Source organism: Scomber scombrus, chromosome 19 (assembly GCF_963691925.1).
Source record: "Scomber scombrus chromosome 19, fScoSco1.1, whole genome shotgun sequence".
Classification (NCBI taxonomy): Eukaryota; Metazoa; Chordata; class Actinopteri; order Scombriformes; family Scombridae; genus Scomber; species Scomber scombrus.
In genome coordinates, this window is record NC_084988.1 from 23,701,984 (window position 1) to 23,722,368 (window position 20,385).

General features: G+C 40.8%; 1 protein-coding gene across 1 annotated transcript in view; it reads right to left on the minus strand.

The window, feature by feature from the left end:
- Positions 1-3,363: 3,363 nt before the first annotated feature.
- Positions 3,364-20,385, minus strand: part of myt1lb (myelin transcription factor 1-like, b) — a 46,188-nt gene continuing 29,166 nt past the window's right edge. Inside the window, exons 10-21 of the mRNA XM_062439807.1 lie at positions 15,753-15,983; positions 13,804-13,922; positions 13,202-13,264; positions 12,317-12,385; positions 11,059-11,121; positions 10,652-10,735; positions 7,840-8,061; positions 6,273-6,367; positions 5,580-5,683; positions 5,305-5,448; positions 4,282-4,344; positions 3,364-3,504 (exon numbers count right to left, since the gene is read on the minus strand). Of these exons, the coding sequence (XP_062295791.1) occupies positions 3,364-3,504; positions 4,282-4,344; positions 5,305-5,448; positions 5,580-5,683; positions 6,273-6,367; positions 7,840-8,061; positions 10,652-10,735; positions 11,059-11,121; positions 12,317-12,385; positions 13,202-13,264; positions 13,804-13,922; positions 15,753-15,983 (1,398 nt within the window). The remainder of the gene's footprint in view (positions 3,505-4,281; positions 4,345-5,304; positions 5,449-5,579; positions 5,684-6,272; positions 6,368-7,839; positions 8,062-10,651; positions 10,736-11,058; positions 11,122-12,316; positions 12,386-13,201; positions 13,265-13,803; positions 13,923-15,752; positions 15,984-20,385) is intronic.

Below are 20,385 nucleotides of genomic sequence, written 5' to 3' on the forward strand. Positions count from 1 at the left end.
CATGTGTCTCTGTGTCTAACAAAAGACTATTGAGTTGATCATCACAGGTAGTGTAGGTACTCTTTTAAGATGTAGTGGAATGAGGGATGGAACGATTAATATGGAGCAGGGCCTTGTAGCCTTCTATAATGGCTCTATTGTGAAGATGAGCATCTTGACTGAATCGCAATTTTGAATGAGCTGCATCTTCATCTTAATTAAGAAGCCGGTCACACAAAGGTATTTAAATACAACGTGGGAAATTGTAGTTTAGTTTAATGGTTTTCCTATTGAGATTAACAGCAACAAAAAGATCATTTGAGGGTCAAATAGGAGAGGCAGCATTAGTAGAGCTTACAAATCAGTTAAAGGTGCAGTATGTAGGATTCAGTGGCAACTAGTGGTGATTTTGCAGATTGCAAAATTGGTTTGTCTGTCCTGGGCTTCCATAGAAACACGGTGGGCTCCACAGAAGAGGACCCACACCCTACAGTATATAAAGGGCTCATTCTGAAGTAATGAAAATACAAGTATTCTTATTTTCACTAAGTAATTAAAACATACTTATGAATATTATATTCCATTTCTGCCATATCCATTCTGCTAGATGTAATTTTGGCATACCTGTGGTGTATTTGAGTCCTGCATAGTTTGGGTTTGCTGACATCTGCTGGTGGAAAAGTTCACTGCAACAATAAATGATGAATCCTGTAGATTGTGGAGAATGGTTACACAAAACAAGTCCAAAGAAGTCATTTTTACAGGCCTCTGGCAACACATTTTTTTCTTTATTCAGAGTAAGATGTGTCAACATCCAGCATGACAAAAATTGTACAAAGTTCACAATTTATAAATGAAATATCACAGCAACTTGTGATCTCACACATTTATAGCAAAATTAAAATGTCAACAAATCCATGCTGTGTAGTACAAAAATAAATCAAACTTCAGTTTCACAGAGAGCACAATAGTTTATACAAAATCCTGTCTTTGTTAATGGTCACTGAAATCAATCTCAAAATTAAATGGCTCAAATAAAATAATAAACTCTGATGAATTCACAATAATTTATATGAAAAGTCAGCATTCTAAATATGTGACAACCCTTTTGTGTTCCCTATAGATAGTCACAGATAACTCTTTTCAGGTTTGTTATTTATGTACCAACATCAGATGAGCAGCTGGTTTGTGCTTTAATAATCCCTTTTTCCATTTTTACTGATAATGAGAATTAATTTAAAAAACTGGTACTAGCTATTACTCTACTGAAGCATTACTATATTGGCAAAAAGCTGCAGACACGATGCGGTGGAAAAAGGCGTATGCAGTCATGGATGATGGGTAGTAGAGTCCTGAAAGAGGACAGTAAAGTACAATAGATGAGATTCAATCAGGTGAATGACAAGCACCTTTTGCATTAGCTCTCAAAAAGGCAAATTCTGAACATGATCGCTAACAACTAGAACAACAGAATGGAGGGGTGCATACAAGTCAGGCATATGGGCGTGATGCTGGATTGTATCACCCCTCGAAGGTCTTGTTTTCACCAGGCCTTCGTTTTCATCTGCTTTTTTTTTTTTAAACCTTGAATTGATTGACTACTTAATCATTTGTACAGTGATTAGATATAAAGTGCTGCTGGGGGATAACTTCATCTTCCTAAAACATAGCAAAAAATGAAAGAACATTGTTAATGTTTTTACACTTGATAATAGCCTACAATATAACTGCTATGGTTATAATCATCCTCTTTTCTGATTTCAAGTCCCTGTTCTTCCTCTTTCAGTGGTACTAAATCCACACCTACAGTGGCTCCAAGCAGTTGGTTGCTCCAATCGTGTGCCAAAGAGGTCACCTGGAAAAATTGCACGCTGCCGTACGTAAGGATAATATCTTCAAGGACAAGTGCAAATAGTCTACTGGCACATAAGTGGGGACAGTGACCCTGTAAGTCCCGCTGTCATACTCTATAAATACTCTTTACAAAACCCTCTGAAACCCTCCTCTCAGGCTCTCGGGTACTGCTGTTTTATTTCCTGTAAGAACATCAAAACATGGAAACGAAGGTGTCCCTGTGCAAAATCGTACAGAAAAAAAGTGGAACTCATATACTTTCACTTCTAAAACTCAATGTCCAGGTTCCCTTCCTCCTTTTTTAAAAAGACTTTTTGTATTAAAAGATTTGTATAAAAATCAATATTTTACATAGGCTATATTAAAAAGATTCATGTTACCCCACTATGCTTATAAACAAGAAATTGCATATACCCAACCTTTTTTTTTCCTTTGCAGATTGCATCCCGTACCTATTATAAACAAATGATTTAGTTATTATATTGCTGAGACGTTTTTCTTGATCCTAGCAACGCGAGTCTCGAAATTGAGCGGATTTGATACTAGAAAGGCTAGAATGTGGTCTCTATAGGTCATTGTCTTTACACATCATTTCTATTTGAGATTATTTGAGGATGAGCATGTGAACATGCATGCACCGCACAGATGTGTTCCTCTAGGAATGAATTGGCTCTCCTAGATAATGGGACTTCCACCATCGGGTTTCCGTGTAATGATGTTTACAATATAACTGTTCATACATACATTCATACATACGTCAGGTCAGTTTACCCTCTCCAGGTTCATTTACAGCACCGGTTAAAAATGCCCCCACCTACAGCTGTTTTCTTCTCATCATCAAAACAAAAAAACACAAATGTTTCTCAAGCGTCGTCAGAAAATAAAGCGATTCGCAAACCAGTTCTTGCTCTTGAACAATCTACACGCAAGAAGAAGAAGAAGAAGAAGAAGTAGAAGAAGAAGAAAGAGGAGAAAAAAACCCATCTAAAATCATTGAGTCCAAAATCACCCGGTGAGGAGAAAATATAAGTAGCTTCCTCCTTGCTTGTGGTGTTCTCGTTTTTATTCCACTGTCCAGTTCAGCTTGTTTTTTTTCATCTAAAATGCTTTTTGTTGTCAAGCAATAAAAAGAACTCGCGTTCCGTTATCGTTAGCTTACTGTTCAGAAATATACACTAAAAATGTGCATACATGAGCAGCTAGAAACATTACATGACACTATGTCAGCTCATATGAAAACGTACAAAATGTGAATGTCCTCAAAAACTATTTTTGCGGTTTTGACTCTTTTTATGTTCTTCCTCAAAGCAAGACCCAAAAAGAAAAAGAAAAGAAAGAAATGATCTGGAGGTCTTCTCTAAGCATAATACCTCTTTTTTTGAAAGAATTGAATTTAGAATATATAACACTATATAAGTTACTGCACCGAACCAAGGAGACCAAACCGTCACTGCCTTTTTGTCTGTGGATTTTGATACACCACCCACACCTGCTGGGGGAACAAAAAAAAAATCTCCCTTTGCTGAATGGTTACACTTGGATCCCTTGAACAGCTTGCTTGATATTTTCCAACAGGGCTTTGTTTTCCGGGCTCTGGTACTGGTCTTGGTTTGTGTACATATCCGTTAGAGTGGTCACGTAGGCGTCAAAGTTCTGCTCGCTTATTGGCTCCTGCGGGATCGAAACACACGACACGTAGGCGATTTAGAGGGAAGCAGAGGTAAAGATGTCACATAAAAAAAACATCACATCCTCTCATCTGAAATTTCAAAGAGGAAGATGTGGTGGTTTGTCCAATTCTATTCATTTTTCTGGGTTGAGTGTCTCACTAAAACATGAAGACATGATCTGCTGGTAAAAAAGCAGCTTTTTCTATGAGCTGATGTTTTCAAAGTTCAATTCAAAGTCACAAACTACTTATTCATTATTCATTTTACTCCAACGAGAACAAACAACAGGAGACATGCATAATCCATAGTCATGTCAAAGGAGAAACACATGAGTAAAGCATGATGTATGGAAGCCAAGAAAGGCCAAAACAATTCATTTTTTTAAAGGTACTTAAAGTTAAATTGTTTATTTTATTTATTTGAACATGTTAAAATAACAAAATATAAAATATATATATTATATAAAATATATAGGCAGCGAAACATAAAATAGAAATGACAGCAACGTTTTTGATAAACAACAAAATAATAAACATTCAATGTTCGAAAAGTGTGTAGGATGAATTAAGGAACTTTTCCAGTCCTATCCCACCCTTTAAAATCAATTTACAATCAATTCAAAGAAACAAAAAATAAATCCCCAAAAAAACAAACAACAAACAATAAGTATTTATTAGCAGTTAAGTTTATTTCTTTTAAGATTTGCCTCAACATTAGTGAGTATAAGATTCAAACAGTGAAATACAACATGAAACTGAGTAATAAGTCATTGTCTTACTTGCTGGTGCAGCTGTAAGCAGCTGTTATTCCTCAGAGGAGGCTCTTTGTGTGCCAGTGGTTTCTATGGAAGTAAAGGAAGGAACAAAATTTCTTTTAGCTTACTTTGAGAAACGATGGTTATTCTCATATTTAAACACTAGGTGGCTGTATTGCTATCACATACAGACGACCATGGATTAACTGTATTAACACAAGGTGGACATGAATACAGTGAATGCAGACATTAAGACAGACACAGAGTTAGGGCCACCTCAGATCTTCTTTAAAAAATAAACTGCTGAAATATAAAAGGAGAATATGAATATAAAATGATTTGCCACTTAGATATAGATGTGTAAGTGAAGTTTAATTCATTCCTTTGTCAATGAATGTTAAATGACTCATTATGATAGGCTACAAGATATGGTACCATAAAGGACATGAAACAAGAATATGTGTGAAATAAGACTAAATAGTGTGTGATTATTATGAAACTCTTAGCTACAGGAAGTAATGCTTTATGTTTTATCTTAAATAGTAAAAAGGAAAAATGATAGTGAGAATAAGGTGTTTGAAGCACATGGATAATATGTCAGTGATTATTGTATAAAAAACACTGTCAGGTCCTGAAACACACAAACATACAGACGCACAAAGACAATGAGACATCAGTTTGCTTTGATATTTCAACCACTTTGAAATCTTTACAGCCACTACGGTTACAAGAAGGTGTTAAACCATCATACCTCTTTATAGCACAGACAAAAACCTCAGTATAAACTATACTGTGTTCACTTTTTGTCAGTTGAAAGTAGCAAATCATTTTAGTTGTTGGAATTGCTACCACTGTAAAAATCTACATGTCCAATCAAGCCTCGTCTCATAACTCCCCCTCACTGTTTGGAAAGACAAGCACATTGTAGACTATGCATGCACAATAGCACTGTGGCTAAATACACAAATACATGACTAAGCTGATATAATGCTACGGTTTTAGCTATATGCTACAACTTGCCGGCTTGCCGTTCCTGGAGGCCCTTACCATATGAGGGAGCTGGACATTAGCTAAATTGTTAATCAGTGACTGGCTGAGGTTGGCCAGCTCATGCAGGAGAGATTCATTTTGCTGTTCAATCACCTTGTTTTCCTCCTCTATGGACTTCAGGTTGGACTCCATTGTTGTGATCTGAGGAGAGGAGGCGAGGAGGATATTTACAGTACAGCTTTTGTACTAACGGGCGGCTACACACACCACTGCTGAGTCAGACACGCATGAAAACACAGAGCAATGAATGTAGTGGACAGGAAGCAGCTCACCTGTGTTCTGAGTTTGATCATGTCCGCTTCCACCTGTGAATTTGATTCACTTAAATCTTTGATTTCTTCATCGAGCTGTTTGATGTCCTCTTCATGCTCCAGTCCTGCAGAGGAGGAACTGACACGTCACTGCGAGGCCTCAGTTATAAATGAGGTTATAAATGAGATGAACAGCCTTTATGTTTGAGTGGAGTAATTAAAAATGACATAATAAAACTCAGTAGCTAACTAAGAATTTGGGTGGACATTGTGAGTCGCTGTCTTCACCTCTACAATAGAACTGAGGCCAGTCATTTTTAGCTGATTAAGACTCAACAATCTCACAGACAAATTACATTATGATCTCGTCACGTCTCTTTATGAACTGCTGAAATTCTCTGCAGTCCAGGGTGAAGTGTTAGTAAAACAGATGGAGCGCACAACCGCAGACCAGCTCAGATATTCCATGTTTGATTACTGCCGACTGAAGCCGGCCCTGTTCCTCCAGATTGGAGCCACTCTTCTCATTATTTACACCATACCCCTGAAAGGCACTTTATTTCCAATTTAGGCCTTTACTCAGGCGCTGATCGCCGCATACACACACCCTCCTGATTGGCTTATTATCTGAAATTGGAACTCTGTTCAGTAAATCATTCCACATCCATGTTCCTGATTGGCTGTATTGTGTGGGTGAGTGGTGGTTGTGGTTACCGATGCTGCCACGTTGCTGCTTTATTGTTAGCATTTCCACTCCGGAGAGCCTGGCTTTCCTCATGGCAGAGGTGGCACGTGGACAACCCGACAGACTGGAGAAAGAAACGAGAAGAGGGGGGGGACTGTGTCAGTATATTCTGGTTTACACACATGATCTACATTCAGTGTTTCATTTAACGGCAGGTTAAGAAGGAACATTCCATCATTGTCAGTGGGTAAAGGGGTACTGCTGGATTTAGTACTGCACTTAAATTGAAGGACGCACAAGAGAGAGATTAAAACATGGATGCAGCAGAGGTTGACATATCGTGACATTTAGTCTCCAGTATGTTTTAAAAACAATGAATCCTACTCCTCCCATAATACAACCAATAGCACGTTTGTGCTGGACCTTACCAGATTGCTAAACTATCATATACAATACTCCCTGTTATGTACCCCCCTCTCTACTCATAACACTCACTCCCTATGACCTCTTCTGTAAGGTGTGAAATTGAGGGAATACCCCTTAAACCTAAAGCGCATCACTTTTATGTAGTATTATGTAGTATTCATATTATTTTCTGTAACATTGTGAAATTTGAACATTTTTTAGGTGGAGGCTTCAACTTTTATTTATTTATTTTTAAAAATTTGTGCAAACTAAACTAAACTGAGCTGAATGGAAATAAACTAAATTAAGGTGAACTGAACTAAACTAAACTAAAGTACACTAAATTAAGCTAAGATGAACTAAACTAAACTGAATTGAACTGAACTGAACTAAACTAAGCTAGGCTAGATTAAGCTGAACGGAAGTAAAGTGAAGTAAATTGAACTGAACTGAACTAAACTAAACTAAGCCAAGCTAAACTAAATTAAGCTAAACTGAACTGAACTAAGCTAAATTAAGCTGAACTGAACTGAACTAAACTAAAATAATCTAAATTAAGCTGAACTGAACTAAACTAAACTGAACTAAGCCAAGCTAAGCTAAATTAAGCTGAACCGGACTGAACTAAGCCAAGCTAAACTAAATTAAGCTGAACCGGACTGAACTAAGCCAAGCTAAACTAAATTAAGCTGAACCGAACTGAACTAAGCCAAGCTAAGCTAAATTAAGCTGAACTGAACTGAACTAAACTAAAGTAAACTAAACTGAACTGAACTGACCTAAGCTAAGCTAAGATCAACTAAACTAAAGTAAATTAAACCAAACTGAAGCTGACTAAGCTGAACTGAAATAAAGTAAAGTAAGGTAAGCTAAGATCAACTAAACTAATCAAAGATAAGCTAAAGTAAAGTAAGGCAAAGTGAACTAAACTAAATGAAGCTAAACTAAACTTAAGAAAAGTAAAGTAAAGTAAATTAAACTAAACCATTGATCTCCATCTTCTCTCATCTTCTCATCTGAGTTGTAAAACAGGATCAATAAATCTGTAGTGTTTATTTATCTACTCTTATGATAGAAGGAAAGAATAAAAAGGCAGAAAATTCAGGCTACAGTAGAAACATATAAAAACCCTCTGGTTATAATAAAGTTAGAGCAGTTATTTAGCGCTGTAGCCAGGTTCTGAAGACCCACCTCCGATGTGTGAGGAAACTGCCGCTGACGTGACCCGAGCCGTCGCAGCCCGGCGTTGGACAGGCCATGCCCTCCGTCTTGCCGGACTTCCACGTGAACTGGATGCCGTTCATGTAGCCGTCCTTTTGTCTCTTGGCTGCTATGGGACATCCTGATGCACTTCTGTGAGACGCGTACTTCCCCGTCACGTGCCCCTGACCGTCACAACCTGGGACTGGACACCTGGAGGGGGAAAGAGTTAAATATGCTCAAAGGAGACTCAATCAACAGTTAGATGGATTTTCATTCAATCATTCAACTACACTACTACCTTCATTTGCTTACATACAGTAATCAAAGGTGACTCCATCATCTTTGTCAACATCACAGTGACCTGCTGAGTCTCAGCTCCTAGCTCTCTGGTATACACTACAGTCTGTTTGCCTCTTGAGTAACAAACCACCACATACTGTACTGTGCAGACTTCATTTTTCTGTTTCCCCCCTTTATCTCTTTTGCTTTGATATAAACAAAGATATGATCATCTTATTTAAAGCTGTCCCACCGGCAGCCTTATCACTGTTTTGGAATGCTGACAGTGCATCAACACCAGTGCTAATCAGATGCAATGAGGCAGTAAATTATTCCAAATGTCACACCTTGCAAAATGGATTACGCCTGAAAGCTAGTTTCATCCGTGAAAGTATCAGTTCTGTCTGCAAACATCAGCTTCCTGAGTTTAGTTGAACGTCATGCCTTTTGACTGTAAGAAGATACGGGCATGTTTGGACATATGTCTAAAGTGTGATGTTAGTCGCGCATGCTTTTTTATTAGTTTTTGCAGTAAAACAAGATAAAGCTGATGGTGAAAAAACTTTTTCCTTCATGATCTGGGATCTAATACATGTTAAATTTCTTCTGTTCTCTTAAATAGTATATGTCCATCTAATTAAAGTCAATATATGTAGATATCTGAGTCCCTTAGTTGGGGCTAGGCCTGTCACAATAATTATGTTATCGACTTATCGTTCAATAACGTAATTATCAACATCATCATGTCAATATATCGACTTATCATATGATACATGGACATGACCTTAAGAGGCTGTTCATGTCACATTGGCTAAGTACGTAGTGTCCTCCATTCCTCACTGTGTACGTCCTGAGTGGAGACTGTAGAAGAATTCAAGGTAAATAACTCTGTCCCCAACCATAATGACAGTCTGTGTTTTTACAGCACCCAGTCTCCAGTCTCCAATCCCACCCCCTACCCCCCTTGTATTATTATGCTATTATATTATCATTATATCTGTGGTATAAAATGATCTTCAAATGACAATAATATCATTTATCGCGATTATTTCTGATACAATATATGGTCCAATAAAAGAAGTTATCGTAACAGGCCGAGTTGGGGCCACTTTTGATATGACCACTAGGGGACACCAAAAAACTCTACACTTACAGAGCCTTTAATTCAATACCCAGATTTGATAACTTGCTTCCTTGCCTGACATCCCTTTACTACCTTTCCAACCTTTTCCCCCTTTAGAAAATATCTAACACTGCATTACAACTGATTATCAATTGATACAGTAGACTGATTGTAATGATATTTTCCACCTCTTTATCCACTGGTTTAACTATTAACAACAAAGGCTTCCACTTTTCTCAGCGTGGGATTTAAACTAATCAAAGCGTGCCTGTACTCTTTTTATTCTCTACAGATCGGTGAATGCTTTGGCTCATGACTCATGTTGATGTAAGAAACACTGTTCTCGAAATGTCTTTACATTCTGTCTAGCCTCTCGTGACTGCACCTTTCCTTATCCTCACTTTGGATGCCAGTTAAATCCATAAATGTTTCAGCTGCCTGCACCACATATCTGCTAACAACACCTCATCAGAGACCCGGGAGCCAGACTGGCACAGCTTGGCAGGAAACTAGTCCAGCACCGTGCTTTCATGTGTAAAACCAGAACGTCCCCTTTAAATCAAATGAATATGCTTCATTCTGATGAATTCTTTATTTTTTAATTTAATTTTTAATTACAGCCACATGTCTTGCAGTAAAGCTGTGACACTTCACTCTTCTCTCAAAGCTCTTAAAGTCCCTTCCTTTGAGTCGAAAGCTCAAATGTTGAATAAAATTAGTGTCAGATATATTTCAACATCAGCTAGTCACACTGACAGGGATTCCTGTGGCAAACTATCCTCAGAATCCAACCGAGTGACAAGATCGAGAATGGCCAAAGTGTGTTGTTTGTGCTCTGCACCACCAGAGAAATCAATGCAGCTGCAGGGCTGAGGCCAAAGAAGCCCATTGTGGGATTTAAGTGGAGTCCAATCAATCTCTCTCTCTCTCTCTCTCTCTCTCTCTCTCTCTCTCTGTCTCTCTGCTTGCCTCTACGTCTTTCCTTACCTGTGTGTCTGCATGAGTTCACCAGAGACTGCAGAATCCTCCTTCACTTAACTGCTACAACCTTGCACTTCTGAAGTTTCTCCTACACCTTTAGATTTGGGCTGAAACTTTAGACTCATAGCACATTTGTCTTGTCAAGAGATAATACTGATTTATCCCTGCCTGCGTCAGAGAGCAATATACTGACAGACAATGTTTGTTCTCATTTACACATATTCTCTGTATCATTTTTAAACATTCACACCTTATGTTCGGACACACCTTCACACTGAGTCGAATGAGAAAGTGTGTACAAAGCTTTGACTGGTACTGTATATTCACACGAGCAAGTGTAAATGAAGCAGCGGGCGGAGAGCAGCGTTGGTAGCAGGAGGTGAGACAGAAGACTGATGATCAGTGTCTGTACTGTACCTGATAGGCTCCTGGTCCTCCTTGTTCTCTTTACTGTGGATGATCTTTATCCCACTTTTCCTGGCCCGCGGACACCCTGAGAGACTGCAGATAAATGACAGTGTTACAAAGTTGAAGCATAGTGTGTGTGTGTGTGTGTGTGTGTGTAAGAGAGTGTTAGTTTGAGTGTGAGCAAGACAGAGAGAGAGAGAGGAAGTAAAGTAGAAGCAAAGCAAAGAAAGAACTTCAGGATGTACAGTAGCAGTCAAGAGTTTGGACATACATTTGACTGCTACTGTATGTGAGAAAGAAAAAAAACCCACAAAGAGTTATTTTGTGCAAAGAAGAAGAACTAGTTCATGTGTGAGTGGTGCTGAAAATATGTGTGTGTGTGTGTGTGTGTGTGTGTGTGTGTGTGCGTGCTATACCTTCTGTGAGAGGCGTAGTTGCCAGTGATATGTCCCGAACCGTCGCACCCTGGTGTCGGGCACCTGGGGCAGAAAACACAAGAAGGGCTCAGGGCCTATAGCAAAAGTAGAGTATCCAAAAAAGGCCAATATATGTATGGAGTAGACCACACGCCGGTTAAAAGTCCAATTCATGCATCTTTTAATGTATTTGTTTCGCTACTTCAAAGACTTCAGATGAGGCTTTTCTAATATACAGTGGAGAGGCAGTAAATCTATTATATATGTATAATGCAATATAATTATATTTGCACAGCTATAACAGGCTTTGCCGCCAGCTGTACATTAGTGGCCTGTTCACTGTCAGATGAATACAAAAAAGTTGGCTTAAGTTTTAAAGACACCCTCAAAACTGTATTTTGAGATTTTCAGGAGATCTTAACTGTTGGTTTCAAGCTGCAGTAACAGTTTTTTGGCCACATGGGGTCAGCAGAGACAAGCTGGAAATACAACACTGACATATTATCAGCTTTTAACTTGTAATGGGGAAGGAATTAGAATACAGTATCTAGCAGATACGGAGCAACATTAGTAGACATTTGTTGTTTCCGACCACCCAACCAATCTAACCCTCCTGTTGTCTTCCTGTCGACCGTGCAACGTTTGTGCTCCATGGTCAAAATTGACCAGGTTTGGTTTGACTGATTATAAAGAATAAGATATAAATTATGATCGAATTCTGTGTTAGACCTTTTTAGCCGACTTCATTCCAACTTTTTTGGAAATTATGGTTATTAGGCCTCATTTAAATGAAATTATACCCCATTTTTTAGTTAACGCCTTTTGTCCTCACAGGTCAAAATTGACCTGAGGACAACAAGAGTGTTAGGTAGTATTCATGCTCCTTCTAGCTCGGTCTTGGCCCACTATTTTCACTAGAAAGTGGATAACCTCTATCAGCCATTTAAGTGCTGGGCAGCTAGTTTACAATTTGTAAAGCTTTTATACTTCCTGCATCTAGAAATTGTGCTTTTGGTGGCCAGAAAACTCAAAACAATGAGTTCAAATCTGCTGAAATGCTCAGTAGAGCTGAAAGGTGTACCCCACCCCCACCCGTATTTTGCACAGTGGCTATAATTCAATTGTTTTCCTCAAAAAGCAGTGAAATAAGACATATCCGCTTGTTTGCACTAACTCTAATAACATCGACCTTACTATACGCAGAATGAACAAGACATACAATCTCATACATATATCAGTGACTCATCTCATGCCTTACTTGAGCTCTTGCGCGTTGTTGGCCAGCATACTTCGAATGCTTTTATCAGCTAAAGGACAACCTGAGAGACTGAAAAAATACATCAGGAGTACATTAGTAACACCGAAATGGCGAGACGCTCCAAACCACTGTATCACAATATATAACACAGAGCAGTTTCTCAGCCTGCAGCCATATCTACAACACACTACACACACACACACATACCAAAAATCATCAACTAGGAAAATGCAAAAAAGCCATGGTTCAAGTGCAGGGAGTTGATTAAAACCAGTTAACCCTCTGAGTATTTGTATTCATATGTAACTGCAAGGGAGACTTGTTTTCATGCACGGTCTGCTCTGCACTCCATTCAGAATGCACTGAGTGAATAAAAACAAAGTAAATTAACACATGGCGTTGTTTTCAAAGACTTGGCTGAACTGAGCAGGAATCAGAACTTGTTGGGAGTAGAAATCTGATGTACACGAGGCCATGTGGGTTTACGAGACTGATATCATCCAGTCCTCGCAGGCTCACCTCGCACTGCAACGCTCAGCCGTTCTGTTGGTAAATGAATGGTAAATGCTTAGTCTGCATTGCACTGTGGGAAGGGCCTGGAGGACTGAATAACATCAGCTAAGAAGGCTCCACGAACGGCCCATTGAGAAATAATGTTATCCCAGGCTTTAGATTGAAAAAATGAGCGTGTAGTCAATCTTTAATTAATATAGAATTTGGATTCCCTTGTTTCAGGATGTCAATTGGCCAATAATCAAAGGGCTAACCAATAAAAGAGAGAGAGAGACATTCTGCCTACAGATATTTGACAGCATAGTTGAGGGTAAGCTGAAAACAATAAAGAGAAATAGACTTAGAATCCACCAGGAGAAAAGGAAGTCACACCTTCGATGTGTGGAGAAATTGCTCGTCAAGTGACCACTTCCATCACACCCCGGTGTGGGACATCTGCCACCAGAAAAATAGACAGATTTATAAGCCCAAAGGGAAGGAGAAGAAAAATGTGAAAATTACAGAAAAAAGGGGGGGGTCTTTTCTGATTTTCTTTTTCTTTTATTTGTTTGTTTGTTTGTTTTCATTGTTTCCAGTTTAGCTTCACTGTCTGTGATTAATATCGTGGTTGAGATCAGTTTCTCTTGATACTGCATGATAGGCTACTTTGCGTATATGGATAGAGCATCAAAAGAGGGGAAACTACAGTGAAGTTAAAGCTGGTCTTGAGATCAGTGCGGACAAAATGGAAAGAAAGCTGTTAAATAAAAATCAGATAGCAAGCAGCTGCCGACAGCACAGGATGGGTGAGAGGAGAGAGAAGGAGGGAGAGAGAGAGGTGCTTCTCTGAGGTTTACGGAAAAGGAAGATGTTGATCAAAAGAAAGAAGTTTGATGAGGAGGAGGAGGGGAGAAGCAGGTGGGGGAAAGGTAGATAGAGGGAACGCTGGGACATTGGGAGGGAATAGTGTAGATGTGGGGGGGGGGGTGTCTTACGTTATCAGGTCCTTCTTACTCTCCTTGCACTGGACATATTTGGGCTTGGGACTGGACATGCTGACGTCGGTGGAGTAGCGGTCCTCCAGCAAGTCGTGGAAGGGATCCAGGTCATCCGGCTGAAGAATTAGAGAGGAGGAAGAAGGGAGGAAGAAAGGAGGGGCAGGAAAAGAAAGAGGGAGAGAGAGAGTGTGTCAGATGACCAGATTATTACACATATTAAAACACATCTTATTAATGAGCACATCTTGAAAACGCTTATTATAGAGAGTTCGTAATGAAGTCATTTTCTGTCTTTTCCACCCACACACACACACGTAGCTACACACACCACATGCACACCTGTCACACACCACAGAGTCTTGATTTGAATACTAATGGTTGAGCCTGTGTGACTACTGAGCCTCACCTGTCACTGTCAGTCTAAGAGAGCGAGAGAAAGGCATCCCAGGGAGGAAATAATGACTCAGTGGCAAACGAACAGCGTGTGTGTGTGTGTGTTTGTGTATGTGAGTTGTGTGTTTGTGAGCTCAGTCGTGGGTACGTACATGTTCCTGTGCCTCTTTTCATGCGTATTGCATTATCTCATTTCTCTCTGTAAATTCAGCACAGTGCAGAACAATTGAGGGAGTTGTCTGGTCGGGAGTTGTAATGCAACACTCGGCCCCTAGATGGCACTGTGGTGTAGCGTGGGGCCGCTGCTGCCGGGCTGTGTATAAGCGGGGCTGTGCTTTGTCTGCAGTGCATGCAGCCGGGGCACGACGGCTATTGATGCAAATCCTCTTTCTTTTTTTTTTTCTTTCTTCCCTCTCTTGTGCGCCCGCAGTGTATGTACAGTAATGCCCATAAAGAGACAGGTCCAGATACGGCCCAAATTATCCAGCGCTCAAGCTGTCTCTGAGTGTGTGATGCTGGGTCATCCAGCAAGCTTCTCCAATTAAAGGGAGCGCAGGCTGAGAGGCAGACAGGAAGGAGAACGACACATACATACAGAGACGCCGCGCAAAAAAAAAAAGTAGGGTAGGAGATGGAACTCGCACATACACACTCCCACAAACACACTCCCAATGAGACACTCACACACTAATATGAATATGCACAAGCTCTCACACCCACACACACACACACACACACACACACAACCAACAAGAGGCACATGTACAGCTCACGCACACGCCCATCGCGCACAACCGACAGGCGCACCCAGCAGTGGTGCATTGATTTCCAGCAGTTCTTTGATGAGATGAGCTATTCCGATTCCCTCCCAAGGTGCTACTTTGCATAATTCATTTTGGAGAAGAGCAAAATGTAAAAACAGAAAGCCAGCATGCGGGGAGCATGATACAAACAGAGCAGGAACCTCTGTGCATGGCAATGCTGACATCAATTAACATGCAGATTCATTAGGTTTCCCTCACACAAAAAAACCCCTAATATGACTTTCTAATGATTCCAGATATAACTGTGAGTCAGACAGGAGGTGAGAAACCTAGAAGACAATCAGGCAGCAGTGCAAATGTTTGACTAGGAGACACTGAGTTGAATAAATGACTAGGGGGGTAATTTCGGTGGCTGAGACACGTGGAACAGACAAAGTGAAGTATGCCAAATGTATGGTCTAACCCTTATACTTTGCTGTTTAAAATCTCTCTTTTTTTGTATTATCTTCATCTCTCATTCTTTATATATTTAACCTTATATTGCAGGGACCGCCTTACAGTATATGATGTAGAAGAAGTGAAGGAAAAAATAATTCTTATAGGTGTATCAAACTAAAAACAAGTAAACAAAATTAGGAACAGAAGACGTAGACAAAATGAAGCAGTAAAGCACGATTTTATCTTCTCATGTTAAAAAACAAAATGGCACATAAAGCAGCCAGTAATGCTCAAATGAACCTCCGTATCTACATTACTACCAAACATTGTCCACCTTTTGTATTGTTTTACCTCTTTCTCGTCCTCATCTATGTGTTTGATCTTGGTGTAGTCTACGGGCAGATCCCAGCAGTCGGCGGCGTCCCCCATGCCGTAGCAGCGGGAGCCCAGCAGGGCGGCTTGCCTCTGGGGGGACATGGGCTCTAGAGGTGTGAGCACCGAGTCCCCTCCACCGCCGCTGCACAGACGCTTGCTCATACTCAGGTCCAACGTACCGTTCTCATCCACATCTAGGCTGGGACTCTGGAGAATGGAGAGTTTGTGGAGGGTTTGTGTTTGAGGGGTATCGTCAGGTCAGTGGATGTGTATGGATGGAAATGAGTGTGTATGTGTGTTTTCAGTCAGGTGATTATGGATAGTAATAGGAAGCACAGAACATAAAGAGGTAGGGATGGAGAGAAAGGGATGAAAGAGAGAGTTTCTGATTAAACAGCAGTCAAACATATTCATATTCTAGGATCAGAGCTGGGCAAAACAGTAGCTGAATACACGCTGAATACTAAAGAAGTACATGAAAAGCTCTGGAATTTTCGGTTCCTCCAGTGAAACGCTCACTTTAGAACTTTATAGATGTCTGGAAAAGATGGATCGAGAACACCTGCGGTTCAAATATCTGCAACGATATTCCAATTTTTTCTTTCTTTCTTTCTTTATTTGCCCAGGTTTGTCTCGGATGAGACAGCAGACACTGGCGGTGTACAGTAACGCTGTCGTATTACGCTCATAAGAGGGTCACAAGCAGAAGAGGTCATCGGCGCTCAAGGCTCAAGGACGAGTGCATCCTCTCTCTGAACCCCTCCTTTTTTTCTCTTGTCTCTCTCTCTTTCCTTCCATCCCGCTATGGCGTGTCCTGTGTTCTGTGTAGTCAGAAGAGAGTATGTGTGTATGTGTGTGTGTGTTGTGTTGTGTGTGTGCGTGAGCCTAATGTGAGTGGACATCACAGGGAGGGCAGGGGCTGAGGGTTAGGGGGGTGGGGTTGAGAGCGGTGATGAGCAGCAGTGGCTGGAACTAGACTGCTGCAAAACCCAAAAATAGAGGCACACAACTATACCCCTGTTCTGAAACAAAGTGGGCCACATCCAACAGAACATGTGAGCACTCACTATGTATATATATATATATCTATATCTACATAAGCAACACATGCCTTTTTGTTTAATCTACATGTGACACATACTGCATATACCACTCCCTGAAGGATTATGCTTTGAGATGCATGTGTTTGTGTCCTTGCTCTTATTAATACCCCCCTCTCTCTCTCTCTCTCTCTCTCTCTCTCTATTTGTCTCTTTCTGACTCCCTCTTCTCGTCCTCCTCCCTTTCGCGAGCAGGAAAGCCCGTCCTAATGCTGATTCCAGTCGACAGTGTCCCTAGGGGTGGATTCTCCTGGTGTCTGAAGCCAAAACCTCTGTGACGCACGTTGACTCGAATGCACGGGGGTGATGGATTTTGGGACAGGGGCATGAATACTGCAAGGACTGTGACTGAACCGAGGACTCAGGGAAAACAGCAGGGAGAGAGGGAGAGAGGGAGAGAGAGAGCGAGAGAGCGAGAAAGAGAGAGAGAGAGAGAGGGAGGGAGGGAGAAAAAGTGCTGCTGCTATGTCATTAGTCTGTGGAGAAGAAAAAAAAAAATCTCACTATGAATAATACAAGCTGCTATAGAAGAAAGAAAGAAAGAAAGAAAGAAAGAAAGGGAGAATCGGGGCGTGATGTGAGACAGACAAACATGGAGATTGATGGAGGGGGTGGGTGGGCATTATTCCACGATGTAGGTGTCTGTCTCCATCAAACACACACACTATTAAAACTCCATTATGAAAGTTAATTTGTAAGTGTGACTAGAGGCTTGAAAGAGGAAGAAGGAGAAGGAGGAGAAACAGAGTAAAGGAGGAATAGATCTGAAGGTATGTGTCTAAAATCGTGTTGCTGTGACTTGTTTCGTTCTTTGTGAATATGCTCCCCCCCTCCTCCCTTTTCCCCCCTCCTTTTCCTCCGCCTCCTCGTCAGCCGCTGTATTGCATGTCACCGTCCAATTAACGCGACCCGTGCCTTCATCTCGAATTAACGGGGGGTGGGCGGGGGGGGGGGACGATACGCGATTGCGGACCACCCATTCTCGCTCTGACCGCCCGGTGACCCCCCCTTGACCCCCGGTTGCCGTGGAGACGTTGGCGAGGGAAGAGGAGGGCCGGAGCGTGAGAGGTCACTTGCTTATTCTCGCCGCATTACTTCTGCCCACCTATTCCAGGTCTTAAAATAAAAACCTGTCCTCCTCGGTGGCCTTTTCTATCTCGTGTCTCGCTCTGTCACGTCTTCCCCCCCCCACCCCTCCCTCCTCTCCATGGATTCTATATAAAAGGGCAGCTTGTGCTATTTTTTTTCCAACTAAACAAATATTTTTTGGGTGCCGTGTGCAGTCTCATGGTATGCTGAATAATGAGGTTATCTGGAGTTTGTAGTTCTTCTCTATCAATAAAGATTAAAAATGCCCCAGAAACATGTCTTAAAAAACACATACAAACTGCTAACAGTTACATTATCCATTACTTTATTATTAGTCTAAGTATTATTTGCCTGCTGCTGTTGCCGTGGCCACACAATGTTCACAGGAAGTAGATTAGATGTTTCTTATAATCAAATGTTTTACTCATACAGTAGAGTAAAAAATATTTGACTTCAGGGTACAAGTGTTTGCTCATGGGGGGAATGTTGGATCATTTTAAATTAAATTAAAGGGTACGGTCTAAACCTGCTATCCACTTGTTGCTACAATAACGTACATTTCCCGACTGTGGGACTAATAAAGGAATGTCTCATCTTATTTTAGTGTAACAACTGTTTTGAAAGGTGCTATAAAATAACGTTATCATTAGTATGATTATTATTACATTAAGTAGCTGTTCTGAAGATGGAGCTCTAGATGATGAATCTTTCCATAATGTTACCGACACCTTCACACCTTCTCATCCATGTTGACTTCAGAGATGAGAGTTGAGGCTTTAAGTTCATTCTTGGCCTTGAAAATAGTAGCTGTCAAAACACTTCATTGTGTAATTAGCATAATTCCATGGCGACTGCAACAAACTCAACCTGCTGATAAGGACACTGTGAGTTGGTCGAAACATTTTTTGTGCAGAATTTTAGAACATAGTAGTGATTTATTTTGGTCCTTATTAACTATTTTCCAAATGGAATGCACATAGAAATAAAATCATAAATAAGACATTAGATCAAAAGGAAAACAAAATATATTACATTCATTTTTAATGAACTTTTCACTAAGTAACACTGCCTCGTCTGAAATGTCTTTAGACGTTTCAACTCTTAATCATTACTGTTGTAAAGCCCCCAAAAAAGCCCCCCCTAGCTCCGCCCCTGGTCCAAAGCTCCAGAACAACATACAGTACTACATTTACCTTTAATGTTTTGCAAACTGCTGTCAATCAATGGAAAGGTGGTTTGAATGTATGTGAAGTAGTATACAGTATACTAGTATACAGTAGTATTAATGGTTTACAGTAAAAAGGCTTCATGTATGTGAAAACACAGCTCTTCTAAAGGTGTGTTTCCCTCCATTAGAGTGGAACTACTTCACATACATACACATCTAGTAAACTAATTAAACTGGTTAACATACCTTCCACTCAGACATAACTTTGGTAAGTGGGAAAATAGTACAATTCTCTATATAAATGTATTTATAATTCATGTCAACTTTTCCCCAAACCTCTACCTATCAACTCAGAATCATCTCATACATGACGTAACAATCATTTTCTTAAAAAAAGACGGAAACGAAGACGACGTTTTCCACTCATTCGGCCGACCGAGCTACTAATAAGTTCAATGAGAGGAGAAACGAGCAGTTAGACGGACTGAAAAAAAGGAGGCGAGAACAGATGTGTGAGTGTGTTTCTGTGTGTGTGTGTGACGTTTCATTCAGACACAGAAAGGAACAGTGTGTGCCACGAGGTGAGGTGTAGAGATGAAAGAGGAAGAAGAAGAAGAGGAGGGGAAGGGGAGGTGGAGGGGGGAGAGAGAGAAGGGAAAAAAAGGGAAAAAAAGCTCTCTGAAGTCTCCCGTCTTCCCATCCTGCCCTGAGAGCATCCTGCCCGTCTCGCCCCGGAGCGTGAGAAGGACAGACAATGAAATGAGGTAGGACCAGAGGAAGTCCTGACTGCTCTGGGCGTTTGTTCCCGCCAAGTTTATTCCGTTCCACTTTTCTTTTTGGAAGTATGTTGCTATTGGCTTTTTCCCCCCCCCCTCCCCTCTTTCCCTCTTCCTTCTTTCGTCTGCCCCCCCTCCTCCTTCTTATTTTCTCCAACTCTTCCACCGGTACCTTCCTCTTCTCATTCTGCACTGTGACATTTAGAAACCTCCCACCGAAAAAAGCTTTCTTTACTCTCTTTATTTTCATTTCTATCACCCTTGCTCTCATTCTGTGGCAGGCTCGGCTGTCAACATTAACATTAAGCCAGTATTAGCCCTCCGCTGTGCGCTCTCTCTTTTTTCTGGCCCCCATTTTCCAGCTCAGCATCTCGGCGCAGATAATACAGGAACACCGTCACCTTATCTCCTTAGAAATGACACACTGGGCTCACGCCGTGTCAAACGGCGCTTCGTCCTGCTCCTATCTGATCCCC